The 19,040-nt window shown below is 39.4% G+C and overlaps 2 protein-coding genes across 4 annotated transcripts; one reads left to right on the top strand and one right to left on the bottom strand.

Moving 5' to 3' along the window:
- Positions 1 to 68: 68 nt before the first annotated feature.
- On the bottom strand, positions 69 to 6,839 carry wdr77 (WD repeat domain 77). Of its 2 annotated transcripts, none has more exons than XM_068595140.1 (10): positions 6,759 to 6,839; positions 2,593 to 2,778; positions 2,364 to 2,505; positions 2,175 to 2,224; positions 1,524 to 1,594; positions 1,240 to 1,297; positions 964 to 1,035; positions 774 to 882; positions 625 to 693; positions 69 to 540 (listed from the first exon to the last, which is right to left on the bottom strand). In XM_068595140.1, the coding sequence occupies exons 2-10, from the start codon at positions 2,699 to 2,701 to the stop codon at positions 393 to 395; spliced, it is 828 nt and encodes a 275-aa protein (XP_068451241.1). In that variant the 5' UTR covers positions 2,702 to 2,778; positions 6,759 to 6,839; the 3' UTR covers positions 69 to 392. The 2 variants fall into 2 exon arrangements, with proteins under 2 accessions (XP_068451241.1, XP_068451240.1); XM_068595139.1 differs by lacking the exon at positions 6,759 to 6,839 and adding an exon at positions 3,157 to 3,512.
- Positions 6,840 to 8,002: 1,163 nt separating this feature from the next.
- pbrm1 (polybromo 1) lies at positions 8,003 to 18,912 on the top strand. Of its 2 annotated transcripts, none has more exons than XM_068595138.1 (29): positions 8,003 to 8,151; positions 8,281 to 8,378; positions 8,485 to 8,632; positions 8,737 to 8,886; positions 9,268 to 9,384; positions 9,470 to 9,538; positions 9,648 to 9,746; positions 9,834 to 9,919; positions 10,003 to 10,088; positions 10,202 to 10,418; positions 11,182 to 11,323; positions 11,413 to 11,507; positions 11,587 to 11,866; positions 11,964 to 12,069; positions 12,172 to 12,811; positions 12,938 to 13,149; positions 13,256 to 13,441; positions 13,627 to 13,784; positions 13,888 to 14,139; positions 14,229 to 14,374; positions 14,513 to 14,670; positions 14,792 to 14,975; positions 15,233 to 15,434; positions 15,544 to 15,745; positions 15,833 to 15,985; positions 16,349 to 16,501; positions 16,887 to 16,930; positions 18,044 to 18,242; positions 18,501 to 18,912. In XM_068595138.1, the coding sequence occupies exons 1-29, from the start codon at positions 8,011 to 8,013 to the stop codon at positions 18,662 to 18,664; spliced, it is 4,887 nt and encodes a 1,628-aa protein (XP_068451239.1). In that variant the 5' UTR covers positions 8,003 to 8,010; the 3' UTR covers positions 18,665 to 18,912. The 2 variants fall into 2 exon arrangements, with proteins under 2 accessions (XP_068451239.1, XP_068451238.1); XM_068595137.1 differs by having other exon boundaries at positions 16,346 to 16,501.
- The last annotated feature ends 128 nt before the right edge of the window (positions 18,913 to 19,040 follow it).

Below are 19,040 nucleotides of genomic sequence, written 5' to 3'. Positions count from 1 at the left end.
GTCTTGCATTTGTTTTTGCATAAAATACATTTCAGCAAATACAAAGAAAATGCTCAAAATGCTCTTGCTATCAACATTAAGTTACCTTTAATGTAAAATGATGCCATACAAATGGATTGCTTCAAGTGTAATTACACATGAACATGAAATACATGGATAGAGAGAAAATGTAAGTAATGTAGCAGTGCATTGAGGCCAGGACTGGGAGAGCAAAAGTCAAAATATTCTGCACATATGTGGAATACAAAATGACAATAAAACATTTTAATCCATACTTCCCTAGTGACAGATTTAACTTTTTAGATATTATTGACACCCCTCAAACATAGGGGGGAGCAAAGTAGTCATCTTAAAATGTGCTCTTTCCAAGGCGTGTGTGCACATTTGTGGGTCTAAGAGGAAGAGTTGGGACCTTCAGCAGCTGGATCCACCGTGTGGTGAAGCACAAGGTGATCCCAGCCGATGGTTGTGAGAGTGTTGGAGCCACCATGGAGCCAACACACACCTTTGACAAAGTCCTGGTGTCGCCGATCTTTGAGTCTACAGAAAAAGAATATATGATTACCATTTTTTAATGGTCGAAGACTTTAACCAGAGGTTTAGTATTTAAGTGTACAAACTCACATTTCTTGCAGTTCACCGTTCAAAACAACAAGTGAACAATCATCACTTATGGAAGCGAGCAAGGAGGCACTGGGAGGGAAGAAAAAATTCAAAGTTAAAATGTTGAGGAACAATGGAAAAGCTTATGATAATATGTTAACATGTATTACCTATGTGTAGAGAAGGCAAGTCCATTGACTCTGCGGCTGTGGACATTCTGCATCCGGGCCGGCTCTGTTCCCAGGAAATCCTTCACTGTCACTCTACCCAACTCATCACCTAAGGCACAATACATGTAATAAGAAACAAGGGGACTGAGAATTTAATTTAGCCGTCAGTCAATCAGCTGCTGGGCCTTACCAAAAGCAATGGTGCTTCTGTGGTGGGGGTGCCAGGCTACAGTGGTAGGGGAACAGCTGGGGGACTCAACATCTGAAACAACAATAGAATATTAATAATATTTACACCAAAAAAATAGATATACAAATACAAGATGTGCTATTAGATTCTGGGAACAGTTACAGCAGTTAAGGCTTGTTATATCAAACTCATTACCATTTAAACATTATTTTAACACTGCCAACAATCCTGCAGAAATGTCTGGATCAGGTTGTTCAAGCAAGACATGTTGCTCACCTATTCTTGAGGCAGGTTTGTCTGGCTTTCTCCTGTCCCACATCAGCACACGGCCATCCTGAAGGATGGAGAATAACAACAGGTCGGGTTTGATGAAGACAAGTATAGTTTTACAGTTTGTTCTCTGCTCTGTATTACTTATAGACAGCATTTATTTGAGCTTTGTGTTGCAACACAAGATTAAAAGAGATGCACGTTTATTTTGAAAGTTGTTCCAAAATGTAGTTCAAGCAGTTATTGAATTGTTAAATGTTGTGTTTTTAACAATGCATTCGGTGTCTTACCTGACCACAGGAGATGAAGAGAGACTCCTCTGTAGGACTGCAAGCAATGCAGCTGACTGGCTGCGTGTGCACTAGAGGAAGAAACAAAGTTTAAAAAAAACAACCTATCAGTTATGTTTATATTATATTTATGAATAAACTTCTTTTTTCCCCAAAACATTTCAAATTACAATCTTTAAATGGTGGCATTTAACCTGCAATCCTAATTTGTAAAATCACTAGAAAGCACACACTGTATATTTTTTGCCAAAACTTTAGAATGCTTGAAGTGCTTCTTTATGTTAATGACGCTACATTTAAATCTGCGTTAAAAATGCACATAACCGACAATTATAGGACATATTGTGAATTCCCTTTATTTAAGTAAATTAATGAGAAAATTACGTTTTAAAAGATGACTGCCACGGTCTTAGCAAATCACAAAAAAAGATCTTAGATCTGAACCAAAAGAATATATTTTGTTATTTAAACCCATTGCAAATAAACAGAAGTAACACAGATGAAGGAAATGGTTATTATGATTTAACCTTTTACTTGACTTAAGAAAAAAAAGACTGCCAAATTAGGTTAAAAAAAAACAAACTTTGACTGAATATAATTCGATTGATAAAAAAAAGACTATCTAAAATATTCTGAAAGTAGTTCATTCACCATTGTAGGTAGTGACAGCAGTCTCCTGACTGAGATCCCATACTTTAATTCTGTAGGGGAAAGGGAAAGTGCATTTTGATGAGAAAAAAAAGTGACAACCAAAATCACAACGCCCAAAATTAACACATAATCAATCACCATGCTTTGGTTCTGCAACCGCTCATGTACGTGTGAAGAAAGGCCGCTTACCGACAGTCCATGCTGCCAGTGACAACACTGTTTGCTCCAGTAACTGGGCTCACTGTGGTGACAATGTGGTCGTGCTCATGTTTGGTGAAGCGGTTCACCAGTAGACGTTCATCTTCTGCCAGTTCCCAGAGCTCCAAGGCACCTGCACAGAAACCAGTTAAAGAAAATCACATTTAACAAGTCCTGAGACCAGTGTTTGATAACGCATTACTATGAATCTGCTTCATACCCGAGTCCGATGCAACGGCAATGCTCTTTTCTGATACCCATTTGACATCTGTGACTCCAGTCTCAGTCTGCACACCAGCTTTGCAGAGGTCCTCATTGGGGGCCTGCATTGGGTCACTGTAGATCCAAACGGATCCCTGCCAGCTCCTGCCAGTGAGGCTGGAGGCACCGAGTAGCAGAGTGCCGTCTGTGAAGAGAGCCAACAAAGGGAATCAATTTTAAAAAACAATGTTTAAAACAGCTATGTTGGTTACTTACTCAACCGAAGTATTAAGAGTCATTCTCTAATTCGGTTAGCATCCAATAAATTAGACAACGAAATTAGATGTTGTTAGTTTGTTAATAGCCACATGCAACAAAATAGATAATCGAGCTCAGCTGGGCTGCTATGCGTGTGCACATACTTGTATACACATATAGAGATCTGTTATTCAACATAGTGACGGATTGGAAATCCGCTAAATGACCAGAGGCCCCTGGCACATCAGTACAGACTCTTACTAATAACAACCACCTAGCGGCACCACGTGTCACCTTCCACTAGCTGCCTTGTGACCTGACGTACCTGCTCTGTATTGCGCCGAGCTTAGATGCTTCTCCATGCACGCTGGAGCATTAGGGGGGACGTTCCACCGGTTTTCCTTTATCATGCTGGTATCCACTGCACTTTTCATTAGATTACGGGATAAATGGCTACAGGTGAACTTCTCCGATCAACTTTAGCGCGATTTCTACGTAAGCTAGCTAGGCTCCTACTGGCCGCGTGCAGAGACACAACACCGAAGTTTTCGTCTTTGGTTTATTTGAGAAAGAAAGCTAACACGTTTGCTGAAGTTGTCGTTTGCAGGATGAATGAACGAGTGAGCGGCATCACATGGGTCATGGATAGGGGGGATATGAACAGACACTTCCTGCTCCGGTCTCTTCTTCTACGGCTGCGGCTCATTCTTCTTCTTCGTTTTTTTAAGCGGATTGCAAAACCAGATTTGTGGCGCATACCGCCACCCACCACAGCAGAGAACGGAGTGTAGAACAGGATCCCTTTACAATGAGGACAGTATAATAATAATAATAATAATAATAATAATAATAATAATAATAATAATAATAATAATAACAATAATAATAATAATAATAATAATAATAAGCTCTATTTGTATAGCGCCGACCAGGGTCACAAAGCGCTTTATAATAACAACACAAACAGTATACACAGTTAAGAAGTACATATAAATATATATATATTTTTTAAATGTTTAAACAATTTAAAAAAATTAAAACCGCCAAAACATCTCAGTGTCAATCAAAGCAGCCTTAGGACAGTTAAATAAAAGCGTGGACAAATAAAACGGTCTTTAGTTGCCTTTTAAAGGAGTCAACAGACTCCATCGAGCGCAGGGAGAGCAGAAGACCGTTCTAAAGCCTGGGAGCAACAGGGTCCTCTGGTCCGGAAGCGAGTGCGTAGGACACATCAACAGATTTTTTATCCACGGACCTCATAGCCCGAGTTGAGGTGTAAGGCTGGATCAAATCACATATATAGGGTGGAGCCTGACCGTGTAAAGCTCTGAAAGTTAAAACCAGAATGTTAAAATTGATCGTAAAGGAAACTGGCAGCTAATGGAGAGATTTAAGGATAGGGGAGATGTGTGTCCTCCTATTAGTGCGGGTCAGAATTCTTGCTGCAGAGTTTTGCACTAACTGCAGGCGAGACAACTCCTTCTTGTTTAGACAAGAAAACAAACTATTACTGTAGTCTAACCGCGAGGACACAAATGCATGGATGATCAGCTCCAAATCCTTTTGCGACACCATTTTTCTAAGTTTTGAGATATTCCCCAGCTGGAAAAAGCAATTTTTGGTCAGCTGTTTGCAGTGTTGCGCTGCAGACACATCTTTGTCGAATACAACACCGAGGTTTCTTAGGCTCGGTTTAACAGATTAGCCCAAGTCACCTAAGTACTGGTTGATTCCTGGAATTACGTCATCAGGAGCAATAACCAGTGTTTCTGTTTTGTCCACATTTAGCTGCAAGGTGTTATCACTTAGCCATTGTTTAATCTCCACAAAGCAATGAACTAAGGAATTGAGCCTCTGGACCTCAGCTGGCTTGAAAGAGCAGTAAAGCTGGATATCATCAGCCAATAAGTGATAGGGAACATCAGACAATTTCTGGATGACTTTTCCCAAGGGGATCAAACACAACAAGAATAATACATAATAATCAACCTTTTTTGAGTTATGTACCCCCCCCCCCCCTCTCTCCCCCACGGAATAGTTTTTCAGCCAAGTACACTCGAACCAGCACAAAACATTCTGGGTTGAAAAAAAAATATTAAAAGTAATTAAATACACTGTGTCATCAGGGTCGAATTTATATATACATTTAAGTTGAATGAATATTTTTAAATGGATTATAATTTTAAATATTATATATACATATATACATATATATATATATATATATATATATATATATATATATATATATATATATATATATATATATATATATATATATATATATATATATATATATATAAAGCTCACCTACCCCCTGGAATGCCACTACAATAGACTGTAAAATACATAAATAGAATGTTCTGTTAAACAATCCTCTGCTTATTAAACAAATATTGCAATTGCTGTCATGGCAGATTGCTAATATCTTCTGCAGTTAACAAAGCTTTAAAATATTGTGTTTTTTTTTTTTTTACTTAATTTGATTATATCATACACAACATACACATTGTTATTCTTTTTTATTTTACATCTGTTGATGTTTATTGCCACTCATCAGGTCATTACCATTGACTTTATATACAGATGTTCTTCACTAAGAAACAAGGCCATGGCCTCAAAAACAGAGTTGTATCTCTCGGCTTACTGAGGCAAAATATCTTTGGTCAATTTCAGTAGCTCAACATGAATGCCTCAAAGGCAAAGTGTATTATAATAGAAACATCAGACAGCATTAACATTGTTGCAAACACCTCTGCAAGCTAAATTTTCAATTAATCATGAATATGAATGTCACCTAATGACTCATCAACTCCTCTTAACATTGTAAGCTACATTTTTTGTTCTACAAATTGAATGACACTGAGCATAATGTATTTCCGTGTAATCCAACTCTTTTGGTCTGGACTTAACCTTGGCATTTTCAGAATGTTAGATGTAACTACAGTTAATTATTTTGTTGCTTTTGTATTGTGCTGTTCTTATGTTTTGTCCTCGTTGATACAATTAGTCATCTCTCAAAAATGTGGTACGACCTGCCCACAATTTTAGGAGTGGCAATTGTGAACTCTCTTTCAGGTTGTGCATGAAATAATTAAATAGACATTCCTCTCGTTCTTCATGAACACAGAAACAGAATCAAAACATACATAGAGTGACACATTATGTTAATAGTATACATGGAAACAAGCGTTGATGATGGTAAAAGTGGCTAAAATGATCCAGTGGAGTATTATGCACAATATGATTTAAAACAGCATTCGTGTCAGTGACTCGACGCAGCTGGTGTTGCAGTTTAATGTCGGTTAGAAGGCTGGAGTGGTTTTGTTAAGTCAAAACGCAGAGGTTTTATGGAGAGTTGTAAAGTTGAATTCAACTAGCTGGGAACCGGATTTCTGATGCGCTCACTGCGCTTTAAGCCACGTCGTAACTCACACGTTGAGTTTATCTGTTAATTGTGCACCATGGTTTATCAATTATCAAGCAGTCAGTCTTATGCGACCTGCATATCAAACTTATCCAACACTAAAGCGAAACGAGTGGAAAGAAGCATCGCAATCTTGTAAACTAAACGAACAAGAATCCGTTCCTGCTTTTATTCTGAAGGGGAAAAACCGGAAGTGGTGGTCAACTTGCTGCTGCCTTCACACTTCTTATTCTCGGTCTAAAATCGATAAGTGATTGGTTTTCTTGATTATTAAATATTTTTGGAAGTCTAGTAACGGGCTCCCAGAAGGTAAGCACACACCTACTTCAATGGGTTAAACTAAAACATGCCCCATCATGTGTCGTAGCTTTACTTAGCGGCAGCTTGGTAACGTTAGACGTTGTAACAGTGACGCCTTTGTCTCGTCTCTGACCAGCGTTGGGTGATGCTGACGGCTAACCGCGAAGTGTAGCTAGCGTCCGCTGCCCCGGGGACCTTACCTGTCCACACCTGAGTGACAGGCGGCGGACTGGACAGCTGTCCCGGTTACGTGCTAGCTTACTGCTTATGTGTGCCCACTGGCCGCAGCTCGGTGACATTAGGGAGAGCGGCTCACGTCTCGGTCGAGACCTCCAGACAGACAGCATCACTGCGTCCGTGGACGTCCATCACATTTTTGGTGATAGTAATGAGCTGGTGTGGTTGTCACCTTTTTATAATCTGACTATAAAGCGCTGTGCACCTTCAAGGAGGTCGAGGGCCTGTTGAAAAATATAAAAACACTTGATTTGCTTATTTCTGTTGCCATTTTATTACAGAATCTTTCAAAATGTAACAGTCAGGAGCAGTTGATAAGATGTCATTAGGGTCAAAGGTAATTTAAGGTGATATGAAATTGTGTCTCCCATCCCCGTGGCCCTGCTTTCAACACACACAATGTACGCATTTATAAGGTATATTCTGTGACTTACAAAAAAAGAACAATATAAATTGTCACTACTTCTACATTTTTATTTTACAATGTAAAACTATCTTGAAAAATAGCCTCATGTTTCTCCAGGTAGCTCTCCTTCTCCCTTTCAAATAACAAGATGTAAAAGCCATTTTATCTTGGATTTTTAGTCTATTTAATGTACACAATATAAAAAAATATCAGGGTGATCTAACCATTTTACAGTATATGTGTGGAAAGATACATTAGGTTGTCTTGTTAAAAATGAAAAATACCTTGTGACGGTTTGGGAAGTCAAAACTAAACTACTGTGTATTTGTAGCATTGGATAAAAACATCTGCATATTGTGATTTCACAATGTTAAAAAAGATCCCACTCCAAATCATCCATTGTAAATCACTGGGACAGGAAGCTTGAATATTGACTGATTTCCAACCTGTACATAATATTACTCAACTTCTGGCTTTTAGAAACAATATAAAGGAGCAAACCCACTGAGCAGGAGAGAGAAGCTCTGCCAGCTCGAGTTATAGTTATGGAATAAGCTATGTTGTAATTTTTTACAATTTATTTAATTTTTTTATTATACAATCAGGAAGAACTATTCTGTTTTATGTGGCATGGATGGCAACGCTCTTGGCAGGTGTCCCTTGTTGAGGTTATTCACTCGGTCTCCATCGTGTACACATTGTTGAGATACGGTCGAAAACTAAGTATGTACTGTTTACACTTCTAATCTAAGACATTCTCAATGCAGTGATATTTGTTACTTTTCTGGTTCTTTACCTCAGGGGTCGTCATGGCCTTGAAAAGGAGAAGGGCGACATCCCCCTCAAGCAGTGTGAGTGGAGGCGATTTTGACGATAGCCAGACTTCATCGTTAGTGTCTTCAATTGGGAGAAAGAGGAGAAGGACCTCAAACATTCCAACTGTGGATCCTGTAAATTTACAAATTTCAGTTTTCAGTTTTTGTTTTTACACACTGTCAGAATTATGCTACCACACTGATTAATGGTTGGCCTCGTGAAGGATGCAGAGACTGTTCATTGTTCAATCCTTTCACTTGCAGATTGCTGTGTGTCATGAACTGTATAATACAATCAGAGATTACAAGGATGATCAGGGCAGGATGTTGTGTGAGCTGTTTATCAGAGCCCCCAAACGAAGGTGAGGAAAGAAAGAGATATGTGCATGTACCAAGAAGCTGAGATCTGTCAAGTTATTGAACACAAACAATAGAAGCACAACAATTTCAAGACCTTTTTTCTTACAGGAATCAACCGGATTATTATCATGTGGTGTCTCAGCCTATTGACATGATGAAGATCCAGCAGAAATTAAAGATGGAGGAGTATGATGACGTTGAACAACTCACTAGTGACTTTCAGCTGTTATTCAACAATGCAAAAACATATTACAAGGTTAAAAAAGAAACCAACTTATTATAAGATGAAAATTGTTAACAAGTCTTTCCGCAGAAAATTAAATTATGAATCATAAATATGAATTGCTTGTGTCTGTCTAGTCTGACAGTCCTGAATACAGAGCAGCCTGTAAACTTTGGGATCTTTACCTGCGAACCAAAAATGAATTTGTTCAGCGAGGTGATGATGATGACGATGATGAAGATGGGTACGATGCACACGACAATCCTGGAGGGTCAACTGAGGATGAGGTGACACTCACTCGCATTACTGCTAAAACAGATGTATAATGACTATGAACACTGCGAACAAAACATCTGTATGTTAGACTCAAAGGGCCTCATGCAAGAATCACCTGTTGGTTCTTAAGTGACTTATACGAGGGATTTAGGAGAACTTGCTGTACTAAAAAGTAAGAAAAAGTTAAGATAACAAATTATAATGTTTTTTTTGCATGAGACCCATTGTTTCTACTCTGTTGAATCATTCCAATTAAGATGTCTATTATGATGGTGTTTTTAAATTTGATATCTACAACAAATATATTTCTATGATAGTTGAGTTCACTGTATGTCACTAAGGGTGATGTGGAATGTCCTGACCTAAACCATGTGACCACTTGTGTGTGACAGAGTGCGCCTACCTGTTTGAAAGACGTTCTTGAGCAGCTCCTTGATGCCGTGGTGTCTCACACTGAGCCCACTGGCCGTCTGGTCAGCGAGCTGTTTCAGAAGCTTCCGTCCAAAATGGTACGAGCGCCTTCAGTATGACTTCAGACATTATCCGTAAAATTAGTGATATGCCTTTCATTTGTAGTTTGCCTTTTTCTTTTAGCAATACCCGGATTATTATGCCATCATTAAGGAACCAATAGATCTGAAAATCGTTGCTCAAAAGATTCAGGTAAGCTATTACACTTCCTGCATCAAATATGCACTATAATATAAATATATATATATTTTTAAATGACGTTTCATTGATAAAATATCAAATAAATGTATTTGTATCTTAGTTGAGCCACTATAGGAGTGTTAGTGCCATGGCTAAAGATGTAGATTTGCTAGTCAAGAATGCCAAAACTTACAATGAGCCTGGATCTCAAGTGTTTAAGGTGAGTGTGTGAATGACACCATGCCGCATATTCAATATCATTATCAGTGTTTGACATGCAGACCAATCACCTGCTCATGTGTAACAGGATGCAAACACCATCAAAAAGATTTTTGCACAAAAGAAGTCTGAGATGGAACATGGAGAACCAATCAAGTCCAGCATTCGTATTAGGTAAATATGAGACAACACTGGAATCCAGTCATTTTAGCTTTTGCTTTTAACTCTGTCGGCCTTGTTCTGTCTTTTTATGTCAGGAATAGAAGGTCTGCCCAGGGAGACCGCCTCTCAGCGATCACCATGGCTCTTCAGTACGAAAGTGATGAGGAAGGCATACTCTCGGGTACATCTCTCCGTCATTGGCTCGGTTCATAAACCATCTCAACCGTCTTGTACAATGAAATGTTGTAATTGTTGTGTGTGTCATTATCTATAATCCTCTCCTGTATTCGTCAGGTTCTGTCCACTATGATGAGGGTGAATCTGAAGCAGAGAGTATGACCTCTAACATGGACATGAATAATCCCATCTTCCAGCTGTATGAGGCTGTGCGAGGTGCCAGGAACAGCCAAGGCCAGTTGATCTCTGAGCCTTTCCTGCAGCTGCCCTCCAGGAAGGACTACCCCGACTACTACCACCAGATCAGCCAACCCATCTGCCTCCTTCAGATCAAGTATGACGGAGCTAGTACTGATCTGATGTTTGTGTCCTTCATCTTTAATATTCAACATGGAAATATATATATATATATATTCATTTTTTCCACCCTTAGTAATGTAACCACCTGAATTCAACACAGATTTGATATGTTGTGGCAATTTATAGTACAGTGTATAGTGCTCATTAATATATATATATATATATATATATATATATATATATATATATATATATATATATATATATATATATATATGTGTGTATATATATATATATATATATATATATATATATATCCTCATAGAAATAAAGCATTCAATATTTATTTGACAGATTTATACCAATTTAAAGTAAAGATTTTCAAGTATTTTAAATTTTATTTTTCGTTTAAAATATTTCTGCATAGTTTTCATGAAAATGTTAATTAGGTATTTTTTTTATCAGTCTTAATAGATGCTGTGAATTACCAAATTACAGCAGTTAAAAATTAATATGTCCTACGACAGGTGTTTTTTGATTATTGTAATGGAAAAGGTATGTGGCAATAATATAGATATTTGTTTATTTATACAACCTTTCCGAGCAGAAATCTCTCACACTATTTGGGTTTAAACTCACCCAGCTTGTAATCCATGTTTCATCATTGATTTGTTTTATTTTGTTTCACCAACATTCTCTCTTTTTATTTCCTACCCCTACGGCATCACACACTCACTATACAGTACAGTATTTCTGTGCCCTCCTTTCCAAATGTGAGAGCCCGTAATTCCCCACAGGAACAAGATGAAGAACAATGAGTATGAGAGTGTTGAGCATATTGACTCTGATCTGATGCGGATGTTTGAGAATGCCAAACGCTACAACGTTCCTCACTCCTCCATCTACAAACGTGCACTCAAACTCCAACACATTCAGCAGGTCAGTCCTAACCTACACTTTTTGCCAGCCTTGTGGTATTTTAAGAGCCATTTTAGCGATTACATGTTTGTTACCTGTTATCTTTGTAGATGAAGAGAAAGGAGCTTTTGCAGAGAGATGATGATGACGGAGACAGCATGCTCTCCTCCGCCACGTCCGACACCAGCAGCACAAAAAGAAAAAGGTTTGCACTTTTATTTACTCAATACGCTGATGCTTCTTCTTTAATTGTACGTGAAAGTAGAGTGACATTTGGTTTCCAGTCACAAGAAGAATACAAAGAAAAACCGAATGAAAGCTCTCTTTGCTGCTGTGGCGGAGGCACGAGAAGCTGGTACTGGTCGAAGGCTGTGTGACCTCTTCATGGTCAAGCCCTCGAAGAAAGACTATCCTGACTACTACAAGGTCATCCTGGAACCAATGGACCTCAGGAACATTGAGCACAACATCCGCTCAGACAAGTACGTGACTGAAGATGCAATGGTGGAAGAAATGAAACTGATGTTCCGCAATGCTCGACACTACAATGAAGAAGGCTCCCAGGTAATAAAAGTTTGGTATTTCCCCTCAGACTGTTTCTGTCTAATTTAGCCTGAGAAACCAATAGCTTCCCATGACAAACTTTTTTGTTGCACTCAAGGTCTACAACGATGCTGACATTCTAGAAAAGATTATGAAAGACAGACGCAGGGATCTTGGGCCAGTGACAGATGATGACGACATAATGTCCCCAAAGTTGAAAATAAGTACTTAACTTTGTTAGTACCTCACGTCAATGAATAAAATCCAAGCAACTGTGTCTGAGTTTGTTTATCATTAACACACAAATACACTTTTTTTGATTCCAGGAAAGAACAGCATTACACTGAAGAAGTCCAAATACTTAACACCCTTACAGCAGAAGCTGAATGAGCTTTATGAGGCTGTCAAGAACTTCACAGATAAACGGGGCCGTCGACTCAGCACAATCTTCCTGCGGCTGCCGTCTCGTGCCGAGCTTCCTGACTATTACATTGCCATCAAGAAACCTGTGGACATGGAGAAGATCAAGAGCCACATGTTGGCTAACAAGTACCAGGATGTCGATGCACTGGTGGAGGACTTGGTGCTCATGTTCAACAATGCCTGTACTTACAACGAGCCTGAGTCTTTGATATACCGCGACGCCCTCATGCTGCACAGGGTGCTGTTAGAGACGAGGCGTGACCTGGAGGGAGGAGATGATGCCCATGTACCTGATGTGCCCCGCCTCATCCAGGATCTTATCCGCAGCCTCTTTGTCTCCGTGCTCGGCCACCAAGATGACGAGGGCCGCTGCTACAGTGATTCACTCGCTGAGATTCCCGGCCTTGATCCCTCAAATCCTGAGAAGCCACCACTCAATTTTGAGATTATCAGAACTAATGTAGATCGAGGCTCTTATAAGAGGCTGGATGTGTTTCAGGACCACATGTTTGAAGTGCTGGAAAAGGCTCGACGACTGAATAGGTGAGGTGCTGTTGACCTTTTTGTACAAAATCAAATCAGTCGTCTCATCACCTTTTTTTGGTTGACGTTGAAGGATTATTGTTTTAAAGAAAGCTAAAGTTATGTTCCACCATATGTTTGTTACAGGACCGATTCTGAGATCTTTGAAGATGCTGTGGAACTGCAGCAGTTCTTCATCCGAATCAGAGATGAACTGTGTAAGAACGGAGAGATCTTGATGTCTCCTGCTCTCAGCTACACCTCCAAACATCTGCATAGTGATGTGGAAAAGGAGAAGAAAGAGAAGCATCCCAAAGAGTTTGAGGAGGACAAAATCAAAAGGGAGGAGGAAAAAAGGGGTATTTTGAAATATATAATAATGATCACAGTACATAGAAGTTCTGTTATACGTTGTCTCAGCACACACTGTGGCAATGATTCACTGAGTCACTTGTGAATTTCCAGAAGCTGAGAAGAGAGAGGACTCTGTTGGAGGATCATGGCAGTCTAGCCTGCAACGCACATACAGTCAAGATTGCAGCTTCAAAGACAGCATGTACCACGTGGGAGACTATGTTTATGTGGAGCCAGCAGAGCCAAATCTCCAGCCACATATCATCTACATTGAACGCCTTTGGCAAGACGATACTGGTCAGTCTCATTACTGCACTAATCAGACAATAATTTGTATTTTCTTGTAAGAAAAGCATAATTATATGTGCCTCAGATTGTTTTTATGAGGTTTCTTTAGTTAGTGTTTCAGTTCAGTAAGACATATCCTTTTTATTATGAGCATTTCTAATTTATTCAGTTTTTTCCACCTCTAATGAATGCAGGTGAGAAGTGGCTGTATGGCTGCTGGTTCTACAGACCAAATGAAACATTTCATCTCGCCACAAGGAAGTTCTTGGAGAAGGAAGTTTTTAAAAGTGACTATTACAACAAAGCTCCTATCAGCAAGATTCTGGGCAAGTGTGTGGTCATGTTTGTAAAGGTAAATGCTGTATGTCTGATAGGTGTATGTTTTGTTTTGAAGCATTGGCCATTTGATCGTGTATTGAGTGTTGACCAAACATATATGGTGTGTGCGATTCAAGGAGTACTTCAAACTTAACCCAGAAGGCTTCAGAGCTGAGGATGTCTACGTCTGTGAATCACGCTACTCTGCCAAGTCCAAGTCTTTCAAGAAGATCAAGATGTGGGCAATGCCTTTGAGCTCTGTTCGGTTTCATCCCAGAGAGGTCCCCCTACCTGTTGTCCGTGTAGCCTCCATGTTTGCCCCCAAACAAGAGGAGAAACCGCCAGAGATGGTGGATGAAAACAAAATGATAGATGGTATTGTAGACAAGGTAAATGCCCAGGGCTTTTTTCACGAGTTATGACAGAATACATGTAAAATAATGCAGACTACTGTCAAGAAAACCATTTGTGTCTGCAGGAGAGGGAGGATGTTCCAATGGAAATGACCAATGGAGAGCCAGCATGTCAGTACTATGAGCAGCTCAGCTACAACAACCTGTTGCTTAAAGTGGGAGACTGTGTTTACATAGGTTCACATGGTCTTGTGCGCCACCGAGTGGGCAGGTAGAGAACATACATTTATTTTCAACACATGGAGTTTGGCGCATTGGTAAAGTGATATGTTGGTAATGTGTGTTTGTAAGATACAAATGTCTGATTTTCAATGTATCTAATGCAGGTTTTTTTTTAAATATTAAACAGAATTGAGAAAATGTGGATGAGAGATGGAGCAGGCTACTTCTTTGGTCCAATCTTCATCCATCCAGAGGAAACAGAGCATGAGCCCACTAAAATGTTCTACAAGAAAGAAGTGTTCCTTAGCAACCTTGAGGAGACTTGCCCTATGACCTGCATCATAGGTATCCTCCTTACTGTACATCTTGAGTACCGACACTCTGCTTTCACAAATGTATAACGTTTCATGTATGTAGTTGACAGAAATCATTACACATTCACTGAGTCATTCTTCTTGTTTCTCAGGGAAGTGTGTAGTGTCGTCCTTCAAAGACTACCTGTCATGTCGTCCAACGGAAGTGCCTGAAGAGAACATTCTACTCTGTGAGAGCCGCTATATCGAGAGTGAGAAGCAGATGAAGAAGTTTAAGGGTCTTAAGCGCTTTTCACTCTCTGGGAAAGTGGTGGAGGATGAAATTTACTATTTCAGGTGAAAAAAAAATTAAAAAACTGTTACATACGGTACTTTTAAATGTCTGTTAATGTTAGGAAAGACATAAATCTTTGTTAAAGATTTAGAAAAAAAATGTCTTGCACTGTATTTTATTCTCCTGTGTCAGCATAATATCCTTGGTCGCGTTACTTCACGTTTTTTTTAATCGGTGTTTTTTCAGTTATAGGAAAGATTAGGGCCAATTTAATAGGTGGATAAATTCCATGGTTTATTTTTCTTATTGTCTTATCCAGGAAGCTAATCGTGCCCCAGAAGGAACCGTCCCCTTTGCTGGACAAGAAAATTGAGAAACTGGAGGCTAAATTTGCTGACATGACAGATGAGGAGCTCGAGGATCTTGGGGATGATGATGGCGAGCTAGGGGACCAGTCTCGCCCTCGGATACAATCTTCCATCTCTAGCGAAATGGATATTATGCCTTACACTCCCCCACAGGTCAGGGTGGAAAAGTATTTACTCACAAGTGTAATTTTCCTCTGCAAAGTGACAAGCAATTATGTGGCTTTTAGCATTGTTGTGAACACACTCCTATGTTTGGTTGCAGTCCACACCAAAATCTATTAAGGGCCTTTCAAAGAAGGAGGGCTCAAAGCGAAAGATCAACATGAGTGGCTACATCCTGTTCAGCAGTGAGATGCGAGCGGTCATCAAAGCCCAACACCCAGACTTCTCCTTTGGAGAGCTGAGCCGCCTCGTTGGCACTGAGTGGAGAAACCTGGAGGGTTCCAAGAAAGCAGAATATGAAGGTGAGCGGAACTTTTTTTATTCTAGTCTTCACCCAGTTGTGAACCACATGAAATGAAGACCGTATGCTCGTCTTCATTGTTTTGCAGAGCGAGCAGCTAAAGTGGCAGAGCAGCAGGAGCGTGACAGGGCCCAGTATCAGACGTCCCCTAGAGCAGGTACCCCAGTGGGGGCACTGATGGGGGTGGTGCCTCCCCCAATCACCATGGGGATGCTAAATCCTAACTTGATGCCTGCGTCAGGTAACCCCTCAGAGATGCAGATGGATCCCCAGTTTACATTAAAAGGATGACTGGAATGAGAAGCTGAACTGCGAGATGCATTCACATTTTATGTTTCCTAATCTCACCCATCTCTGCATGTTTATGATGTTGTATTGTTGTGGTTTAATTTGATGTGGCCTCTAACATAATTTCACTTAAATTATTAGCCCAAACCTTTTGCACCCCAGCATTTTTCATTGATTCACATTCATCATGATCTAGTGATTTAAATAAAAGCATATATACTAACACGTTTCTGCATGCTAGGTAGATCACGTAGTTGATGCATGTTTGACTAATGCATGTCGCTGTCTTGTGTTACTACTGTCCCTTCCTAAGAAGGTATGATGGGTGCATATTGGTCAGCTATGATGCCCCCATGGGGCCACGGTGAAGGCATGGTTAGTATGACTGGCATGCCACCACATCTCATGGGGGTTTTTCATCAACATCTCCTGCCTGTTATGCCTGGCTTACCTGGAATGCCGTACTTTGGTAAGAGTGCTGTCATAACCACCCCACTTGCCACGCAGTTCCTTCCTATCTACCAATCTGACTTGCTGGAGGGGCTACCTGTACCAATAGGCTGAGGTCCTTAGGTTGATGACTGGTCAGTTGAGAGCCTAAAGCCTCAACTGGGGTTCAATGTTATCCTCCTCATTACCACCAGATATGTAGGTAATTTATGTCAAGGAGAGAAAGGCAGCATCTCCCAAAAAAATACCAGATTTTATATTGAACATGTTCATAATTGGCATAAGTGTTCTCATATATATTCAAATTACACTGATGGATTTCAGTAACATACTTCATTTAGTATTACCAATATTGAGTGGCCTTCTGCATCTTTTGACAGTTTCTTGATGTTAAATATCCACAGGCATGGGAGGTGGTCCTGGAGCAGGAAACATTCATGGATCCCAGGTAATCTATAATCATTGCAAATAAGATCAGAGTTGAGATACATATTGTTAACTTGATACAGATCTTTGTGTTCAGAGAAGGCTATGAGACTCTTAGAAAACATTTAAGAAATTATTTAGGCTGTGTTCACAATAAAGCTACTCCAAAAACATTTTCAGAAATGAGAGTAAAATCTAGTGTTCGTGTTTTTTAAAGTCTTTTTCTAGTTTTACATTTACGACAAATTTAAACAGCGGACAGAATATTTATTAAACATCCAATCCATCATATGTGACAGTCATATGTGCGCTGCAGGTGGAGCGAGTAAAAAGATATATGATGCAGAGTTTTGGGTTCTGTTCTGGAATGTCCGGGTTCAATAATGTCCGGGTTTATATATATATATATATATATATATATATATATATATATATATATATATATATATATATATATAGTTATTTAATGATGCCTGTGTAATTAATTTATCTGTAAACAACAAACTAAATACACATTAGTCTTTTGAGTAGTCTCCAATAACACATCTAAACACCCAAATTGTGTTCCACTTTGCAGTTTAGCTTTTGTAGACTGTGGTACAGTATCCCTAAAAAGATGCCTACAAGAAAACATGACACAGATTTACCTATTTTGCTGATTAATTACCTCACTAAACAAATGTAAAAATTAAGCCTTTTTGAAATTGTATTTCTCTTTGTGTTTTAAAAATCAATTGAAAAGACTTATTTACCAACTTTACTAAAACAGTAAAGCAAAATGAACATCAAGGGGCCCCTTTAAGGGTTTCCTGACAGACAACATTGTCGGGCCAGCACAATGCCCCCAGAATACAGGTATGAGATTTGCTGCGATGGATGCAGGATGTTATTGTCTCCTTAATTGGGCATCTTACTTGTGTTAACCTAAGGTTGGCCACGCTATAAAACCTGTTTTTCCTTGAATGGCAAATCTTGTCCTCAGCCAATATGTGCAACAACTTTGTGACACCTGTGACATTTTTCGACACACCAGTTGCAGATTGTGACTTCAATTATATTAAGATGTTAATGAAATACTGGATACATTTCAATCTAAATCAGAGAAATAATAGATTTCTTGTAATGTTTTCATTAGATGGGCTCAGGACAGCAGGCACCACCACCGTACCCAGGCCAGATGGGACAACCTGCACACCAGCAGCCCTCCACCCCGATGTTTGTGTCCCCACCAGCCAAGTCTCAGCGGCTGCTTCACTCTGAGGCATACCTTAGATACATTGAGGGCTTAACTGCAGAGTCCTCTACCATCAGCAAGTGGGATCAAGCTCTCTCAGGTTAATTTGTCTTTTGATTGCAAGTGCTTAAGTTGACATAAAATGACGATTACACTGGCTAACACAGCTTGTTAAAATAAATCAATATGACATTATCCTTCTAAGATGCAGTACACATGCATTGAATTATATTTGCTACAAACCTGTTGAAGACTATTACATATTAACACAATATTCACCAATCATAAAAGATTATTAACAAGTTAATGTAGACTGGTGAATATCCTCGGACTTATCATTTTAATTGTACACTTTCAGTTCAAAAACAAGATGTGCGACTCACCAAAGAGCAAGAGAGCAGACTACCTTCGCACTGGCTGAAGAGTAAGGGCGCCCACAAGACTATGGCAGATGCACTTTGGCGACTCCGTGACTTGATGCTGCGAGACACCCTTAACATTCGTCAGACGCACAACCTGTAGCATACTTGTATTCTGAGCCTCTGTTCCCACTGTTCCTGTGAGACAGGGAGAGGGCCAAGCTCGCTAATAGTGTTAAATTTGTGCTGACGTTTAAAAAAAATGTGTTAGTAGTTATGAAAGCTGCTTTCTGTGTTGAAGCTGTTTTGTTTTACATTTCAGATATATTGTTCCAAGTGCATTATTGTCAATGGCTGTCGTTTTGTGATGAATGCCTTCTTTCTTTTACAATTAAAATGTGTCGCGCTCAACTTGGCTGTATTCATTTACCTTGTAGGATCTTGGTGTATTGATGTTAGAAGTTAGCTATATAGCTGTCATTTAGTGGAGAGGAATAATTACCTTTCAATATTGAATGATAATTTAAAGTAAAGTTGCT

Source organism: Clinocottus analis, unplaced genomic scaffold, assembly GCF_023055335.1.
Source record: "Clinocottus analis isolate CAN_PGR_092001 unplaced genomic scaffold, fCliAna1.0.p SCAF_3, whole genome shotgun sequence".
Classification (NCBI taxonomy): Eukaryota; Metazoa; Chordata; class Actinopteri; order Perciformes; family Cottidae; genus Clinocottus; species Clinocottus analis.
Note: the sequence above shows the minus strand (reverse complement) of the source record. Positions and strands in the feature narration are given on the sequence as shown.